This window comes from Sphaeroforma arctica, assembly GCF_001186125.1.
Source record: "Sphaeroforma arctica JP610 unplaced genomic scaffold supercont1.251, whole genome shotgun sequence".
Taxonomy (NCBI): Eukaryota; class Ichthyosporea; order Ichthyophonida; genus Sphaeroforma; species Sphaeroforma arctica.
In genome coordinates, this window is record NW_014040307.1 from 54733 (window position 1) to 63376 (window position 8644).

Sequence of the window (8644 nt, forward strand, 5' to 3'; positions counted from 1 at the left end):
AAATATTCTTCATCGTTCCGATCACATTCGATGTAGTATCAAATTTTTATTATTTTGCGACATATGCATCTTTTTCCAAAGTCGCAGCGAAATGGATAACGCTGCAAGTGTTCACTGTATTAAAATTCGTATGTCTTGATTGATTCTACTGCCCTTATGCTTGTATCAGTACAACTATGCTTATTGAAATTGTCGAAAGTACTTCACTTTCGATTCTATTTCCAACAACAGATTTTATGCCAACAATTTGAGACGTGGATGTGGATTGTTGGTAAGTACCTCAATATTTTAAGCTTACAAACTAAAGCCATTGACGACTTCGTTGATATGAAGCAGTACGATGGGGACTGCTATATGATTTTTCATGGAAGGAAGATTTGGCGCAGACCGTCCAGTCTCGCTGGATTTCACGTACTTGACAATTTTGTTATTGTATTTCTGTTGCTAAAAACAGAGTCTTCAAAGCGCTGAAGATCACAATTTCTCAATATGGGCGTGGCGCTCTTGGGTAGTATGTCCGCCAAAGAGCACCGTGTTGTACATATTTCAGATCTCATTTTTGCGGTAGAATGCACTTTCGTTGTGCGCTGTTGATTTAAACAGTGCATAGCACTTGTATTGATAGATTTTTTATACAAGATATCAACAATTTGACTAACCTCTTGCTAATGTATTTCTGTTGCTCAAAAGCTGGCTCGTCAAAGCACCGAAGATCACCATTTCTCGATACGAGCTTGGCGCTCCTGGGTAGTATATTAGTAGAAGGGCATCGTGTTGTACATTTTGAGATCGCATTTTTTTTTTGCGGTATAACGTACTTTTGTAATGCGCTGTTGATTTAAACAGTGCACAGCACTTGATTAGAAGAACACGATCAAATTAGATGATTTTCCATACAATCTATCAACAGTTCGACGAGCTCCTTGATACTGCTTTATATACGTATTGCTAAACTACTAAGTGGACAATAGATATGGCTTGTCGATATTTTGTGTACCTATTATCCATGATATCAACTATCATTTTTATATATAGAGTTCCATGTTTCAACGCGAGGCTTTTCATAAATTGCCATCTTGGGATCACAAAGTAGTAGTGCTAATAAACTCTTGATATTATCCTCCTATCTATGCATACCTAAGCCTTGCTCGCGTAATCCTAGTTCGGAAACATAATATATTTGTTGTGATAGCATACGCGAGCTATGTTGTTGTTGACCTGCAGTTCACAGGTTTCCGGCTTCAAGGTCAAATTCTTCTGACCTCAAGGTTTGAATGAATCACGGAGCTACACAGGATCAGGCAAACCAGTATTTCAAAACAATGATGGTTGCGTACCTGGTGGGAGCTCAAAACTAACTTTGAAATTCATTTTTCTACCTAATGTAAACATTAAAACCAGTATGGTTAAATACGCCATCGTTTTCATGGTGACTGTTCTCAAGGCACCTTTGTATCCGCACAGTCGTATTTACCAGGTATACGATGAACTGGTATAAACTTCTCTTCTGTCAAACTCTGTGGATGCTGTAGCAGTACAGCTTCGACTCGCCCTCGTTAACAGTTCATTCTAAATACATATAATTCCTACTGAAGAAAAGAAAAGAAAAAAATATTTGATATAAGAGTCTAATTTTCCATTTCAAACTGTCCGCATATGGCTGTTCTATAACGATCATAAACTAGTTTCGAGTGTAAGAACGCATCCGTCACAAACGCCTTTTCACTCGTGTTACCGCAAGTGCCATCCTTGTCGCTTTATTGCTGAGCATGTCCCGGTTGCTTCAATTTTATAGTCAGTGCGTTTTTTAGGGTCTACAAGTACGCCACAAGGGCACTTTTTCTATGGCTCATTGATTATATCCAGATGTATCGGTCGATTGTCCTTTTCGACCGTCTTCATTGTTTATGTCTTTGCCCTTGGTATTTCTAATGACCCAGCTAAGGCTTAAACACGAGAATTGTCCAGTGTTGTACTTGCCAACTGTCGACACCTTTGAAAGTGGTGCAAAGTCAAATAGTCTAGTTTTCTGGGTTTCTTATTAGAACTCTTCGCCTAATTGTCGTCGACTACAGTATCAACAGAGTTAGGTTCGTGCCGTGGCACTTTATAAAACATCCCATTAGACTTTTTTTCAAGCGAGATGTGTTGAGATTTAGGGTTTTATAGTCAGATTTCTTCATCGCCAAATCTCAGACCTCACGTCAGTATGTTGCACTTACCTGTAGCTTTGCCTGATATGCGATGCAACAGACGATCTTATTCCTCATTCCCCTGTTATTAGTCGCTCAGGGGTCCTACAATTTGTTGCCAGGTTCCGAATTCGTCACTCTCCCTCTCTCTCTCTCTCACTTCCTGTCACTATTGGGTATCTATGTTTATAAATTCCAGCGTTACTAATTTGCTCCATATTGGTTGTAAAAGAAATTCATAACAAATTCGTAGGGAAATTTCAATAGTTTACAACTGTTTATATTTGGCGATTGTTCGACGAATCACCAATACATTTCATTTAAGTTTTACGCGTTTACAGTCTGGTTTACGATTGCTTGCACGTATTGTAAAACGTGCGAATAAGAACAAACTGTGATGCTTCAACAACATTTATGAGCAATTCGATAATACACAATGACCCTTATCTTTGTGGTTATCTTGGTATTGTCGCACTAGGGGGGCCAACTCCGTGGGAGACGAACCAGTCTAGTGACAGTAAGAAGACATGGTCTCTAAGAGATGACGCGATTCGGCATAATTGTAATACTATATAACATTTGGGACAAAGTCACTAAATGTACATTCTGGAGATTTGGTCCAAACCCAAGAGAGAAAGTGTATGTAATCTAAGGTACAAAGCGTAGTATGTACATTTGGCGACAATTTCATAAATTTGACAAGGGCAGATTTTAAATCTAGTACACGACAACCGAACAAACTTCTTCAAGTAGAATATTACGATGGTCTTTTAAAATGTTACCGAAGAAAACTTCCCTATTTAAGACCAGCGGGATCCATTGAAGCTCACGGGCCCGAAATAGGCACTCTACTGGAGGTGTTGGACGTCTCAGGCCATGGTGAAGAAATTTTTGACTGTGAACGTGTGGCCAATTTGTATACGACTTTGGGCACGGAGCATCACGGTACAATTAATGCCGGACCATGATGTCTATGAGAGGCCTAAAACATCTGAACTGGAATTCGTGATAGAAACAGAAGATTTCAAACTTGCCTGGCAATGCGAGTGACATCGAGAAATGGCTGAGCATGCAGACAAGTGAAGCAGTTTGCGCATTTTCTCCTTATTACTAGACACAAGATGAAGTGAATACCACTTTACCAGCGCTTGTGCTCCTTTTACAAGCTGCGCTTATGTTCTAGAATACGAAGGGGCGTAAAGCACAATACGATCGTAAATTGAATGAAACGCCCAACTATGATTAATAGGTATCCCTTTATCTAAATGGCTACAACGCTAATGCCAGGGATGAAGGCTGCAGGTAGTCCAGGACACAGAAGCAAAACTTTATTACAAATAGTTTGCCGCTTGGCTGGCTACAACTCGATTGCTGACCTCAAAGATATGTCGACCTTGACGAGTAAGATTTAGACTTGGTGCATTCGATATAGAAAATTAGTTTACAAAACATGATGCAATCGATAATACTGTTTCTATTACTGTGTCGAATGACGCAGTGTAGAAATAGTGGTGTGAGAAACACAAAGGCGATTTAAAGCCATAGTACAGACCGCTGTTACTTTCTGACACGCCTACCCGAGCAGGGTGGCGCTAAAAAAAAAAGGGGGTGATAAATCTTGTGGAGGTGCACGGAAAGTGGAAGCATACTACTATCGAATGTCGCATATCCTCATGAATGTTTGATGAGATGCTTGGGAACGCACAGAGTCAGTCAACGCTCGAAAACTCAAATGAACAATAAACTACGGCCATGAATGTTCGACAATACGCAATGTGAAGGTGAGCACTTACTCAGAAACTGATCTACCAGAAATGAGATGAATAGAGTTTCTAAGAAGTGTGGAGCGGGGTCAACCTAGTTTGACCCCAAATGTCGAAAATATTGTACAGCAACAGGAGGACGCTCAAGTAATTATTGAGAAAGAGAACATCTCGAAATAACTTAAAACGTGGGCTCTAGTGATGATTGAAGGGTCCCTTTAAAACAGGGGATTGTTATGAGGACAGGGAGGTACATATTAACAATTGGAGATATAAGTATATGGATATAACCTTCAGGAATTCAAGTGAAAATTACGTCTGTTTGCTAGACGACGGGGCGCAGCTTTCGCTCATAGATTTGGATGCATTGAAGAATATATTATGTTATGATTCCGATTATGTTCTAAGAATTGAACCCTCAAGAATACGTTTGTCAGAAGTAGGTGGTGTCAAGGTTGTGCAATCTAAGGTAACGATAAAATAGAATGCGCAAAAACTTTACCATAGCCACAGATTCGTAGCACTTGGAAGAATGTCCTTTAGCGAGATTCAGTTCCTGCTGGACATGGCTTTTTATAATCACTATGTTAAAAGTGCGGACAGAGTGCTTAATTAATCACGTCTGCACGATAGAAGTATAATCAACTACTACAGATCAAACAGAGAACGGCCGAACATCATGCAGAATTGTCTAGAATTGAATGATCGTAAGGTATTCAATGCCAAATTAGTGGGTTGTCACGAGCTCGAGCCGATGACTTTACGGTCGATTAAGGTTAGAGTGGAAGGAGTGGCCACCGTCTCTCTTTACGCTAAACGATGAAGGTGAAAGTTTTTTCCCACTGAGGTATTGTGCTTGAGTGACCCTCTAATATGAAATGATTTGAAGTCATATGTTCGCATATAAATATACCAGAGGAAGTCGATGGTTGTCTGTGTCGTAGTATTTTGGCGGGTAAGAACGCAGACCCTCGATAGAGCCCCATTTCCCCGAGGTAGTAGGCGTGTCGAAGTGATCCTTGCCCCATTTAAATTAAAAATTCGGTCATCTTTTCTCTTCGAGATGGTGTTCGAGAGTCCTATCATCTGATCCGTTTCGGAAGTGGTGCAGCACTCTCTTAGAGCTTATTTTGCAGGTGATGGGTATGAAGCCCTCGATCCTGTTTACTTGCGGAGGTCGTGTTTTAACAATTCAGTTGCTATCTGGCTATTTTTTCTTACTGGAAATTTGTAAGCTTCCGGTCAGATGGTGGAGTTCATTCTGTACCGTCAACGGCTCCCGAACCTTCAATGAATGCCCTATTTCACGAACTACGTATAATTTTATTGACCGATGCAATAGTTATCAGCCGGTAAATAGCAAAATACACTGGTGTTCGTCATTGCGTGGTCTGTGGTACGCTTATCACAGGCGTCATGGACCCAGAATTTACAATCGGAACATATCATTAGTTATTACGTGAGGCCGGAGGCTCCCTGGTCGCCATTATATGTGAAACATAACAATTTGAACATCACTCGGAAGCTGCAATGAATCCTGGAATTGTAATACAAACAAGACGCCCCAATACATACGTCAATATGACCGTTCGTCATGATCGAAGCATTCGCGGGATTTTTGTCCTTCGGTTATCATATTTGTTTGAGATCTGGATGAAACCGCTGTCAAATAGAATAAAAACGCAATTAAGCAGCCACCACGTGTGTCAATTATACTACCGGTTGCGTACTCATGGAAAACGGTACGCATTGCTGCAATTTATTCAGCCATGTTATTCACGGGACTGAGTGTATTGTAAGCTCGAGGGTGACTTGTGTTTTTATTGTCTTCTATACAAGCAGATCATGTTAAAGCTGGATGTAATACGGTTGTGATCATCGATAACATAATGGGTCGTGTCTTAAATGATATGACAAACCAGCTCAAATGCTTGCACTTCAGGTAGTACTCGGGGCGAATTGTGCGATCTGCCTACCAATTTGTAATATTCTGCTGAGGAAGTTCTCTCTCAAAATTTTGAATTTTGAAATTGTTTTCGATCACATTGACAATTGCGATGTAGGTACTGCTTTGGACATCTATGAACTGAAAAATCCTCAAAAGCATGCGGCAACACCGGAAGCAAGGCTGGTGGGTATAACGAATACGAAATCTGAAATCATGGTGTAGCCAAAATTAATCAGGAGCCTTTTCTTGGGCTACTATAAAGGTTTAAACTAACGATAGTTCATTTTTTCCTATTCACATCGGTCAGTCTAGAATCCTATACTGTATTGGAGATATAGATCACAGCTTACCCGCTTCCTGAGCGCCTAACATTGTCATTTTTTAACCGACATAGCTGCGTGTATCTGCAGATGAGTTCGTGTCGAGGCGCTAAGCTGCAATAGAATCCGAGGCAAGTAGAGCGGCATCCTCAAGCAATATATACGTATGTGGCTCTTTTCAGATCATGTATATATTCCACAGGACTATATGAAAATGGTGATTAATATCGCTTTTATAGTCATGACCATCAATAAGAACAGATTCATGTGCACGCGAGACAATAATGCAGCTAAAAAATAAGATACAATTTAAATCTAAATTAATGCCAAGAACAGCCTGTCACAATTCATAACGCAGACGTATCCCTTTGTTGTATCTAATACCTTTTGTTCGTGTTTGTTTATGAATACACACAAATTTCCAGCTTTGAAGACAACTGGAATTCTCACAAGCATTATTGCAAACATTTGCAGCACACAGTGTTTTGGATAAATTGATATTATTATACAGCGGCAGTAGTTATTGGTAGTCGTTATACTTTATTCACCGATTCCAAACGTAGCTCGCGCAAAGTGTGATTCTTCAGGTTCGGATGGCGGCTTGATTGTTTTCTAAGTCGATCAACTGTGGAAAAGTGAAGTCAAACTTTAGCCTGGTTTTACGAAAAAGAAATCTGTACTTGCGCATATACCTACAACAGAATCATCAAATATCAGCATGTGGCACACTGAAGACATTGTCACATCGCGAGTAAACAGGTGTGCGTGTTCTTGCCTGAGCTATTCAAAACATACCACAGATACTCCTTCGCGTATGCAGGTGTGTATAGTAATCTCATGCCGATGTTTAAGCATGCTCTTTCAATGGGGCGATAACATTACTCTAGAAATCAGGAATAAATGTACAGGCATACCAATCACGGTATGTACAACGCAAAGTGCACAACCAGGTCATTCTGTGCCTGCCACAGCAACAAGTCACTTACATGCGTGGTTTTCTCGACGAGACCCATAAGTTTGTCGATGTCAGACACCCATTTGTCCAGCACTTCATTGGCCTCCTTCTTTTTTTGGAAGCTCACTATGCCGGCGGGACGATCGTACCTGGGACGGAATGGCAAGGAGCGCAGACACAGAAGTAGGTAAGAAACGACAGACAAAGAAGTAGGTAAGAAACGGCAGACAAAGAAGTAGGTAAGAAACCACAGACAAAGAAGTAGGTAAGAAACCGAAGAAGCACCATAGAGAAGCAATTGCAGCACAGTGGACACACGCTCTAGCAAGTACAAAAAACATGACAATGGAACACTGCCTATGAAAAAGAAGAAGGAGAAAAAAGAAGAAAAGGAAGCATGACCAGTACATCAGCATACAGAGCATAACCCATCTGCAAAGGGGCGACGGAGAGACTCGGCTCAAGACACGTCACATCCCAGACAACCAAGAAGACACCTTTATGCGAATTACTCCAATACAATTGAATTTGGAGCATCTGGACACTAAAACGGACCACAAATGCATACACATACATACATACATACATAAATAATATATATATATATACATTACATCTATACATACATATATTTATACATATACTTATACATACATATATATATTTATATATATATATATATACATACATACATATATAATATATATATATACATATACATCTATACATACATATATTTATACATATACATATACATACATATATATATTTATATATATATATATACATACATACATACATACATATATAGATACACACACACACACACACAGAGACACACGTGCACACAAAACATTCAAACCATGCAGGTAATAATGCACGGCCCTACCTCGCATAGATCATCTTCTCGGTCACTAGCTTGGACACATAAGCCTCAATCTCCTCGGCCGTGGTGTCCATGAGACGAATGAGACTCGTGACGGGCACGCGCGTGTAGGATTTGGCGATGACACGCATATTATGCTCAGCTACTCGCTTGCGCAGCTCATCTGCGCGATGCTCGTGCTTGGAGAAACAGTCCAGTGTTTTCAACTCGGGCACGTACAGGTCCATCATGCATGACCACGGCTGTCAGTGTGCATGGGCCAGTGCAGGGTAGGGGGGGGGGGGGGGGTGGGGTGGGAGTTGTATGGTGAGCTATTTGGTAAATCAATTACGTTGTATCACTATATATGTACTTATAGTAGCAGTCCAGTGGGAATACAATGTATCACTAAATATGTACTTATAGTAGCAGTGCAGTGGGAATACAATGCATCACTATATATGTACCTATAGTAGCAGTCCAGCGAGTAAACAATGTATCACTATATATGTACTTATAGTAGCAGTCCAGCGAGTAAACAATGTATCACTATATATGTACTTATAGTAGGAGTCCAGTTAAAATACAATGTATCACTATA

General features: G+C 40.3%; 1 protein-coding gene across 1 annotated transcript; it reads right to left on the bottom strand.

The window, feature by feature from the left end:
- Positions 1-6803: 6803 nt before the first annotated feature.
- Positions 6804-8309, bottom strand: SARC_04463 (hypothetical protein). Its single transcript, XM_014301711.1, has 3 exons — positions 8068-8309; positions 7210-7327; positions 6804-6848 (listed from the first exon to the last, which is right to left on the bottom strand). Exons 1-3 carry the CDS (start codon positions 8292-8294, stop codon positions 6807-6809), a joined length of 387 nt encoding a protein of 128 aa, XP_014157186.1. The 5' UTR covers positions 8295-8309; the 3' UTR covers positions 6804-6806.
- Between the last annotated feature and the right edge of the window lie 335 nt (positions 8310-8644).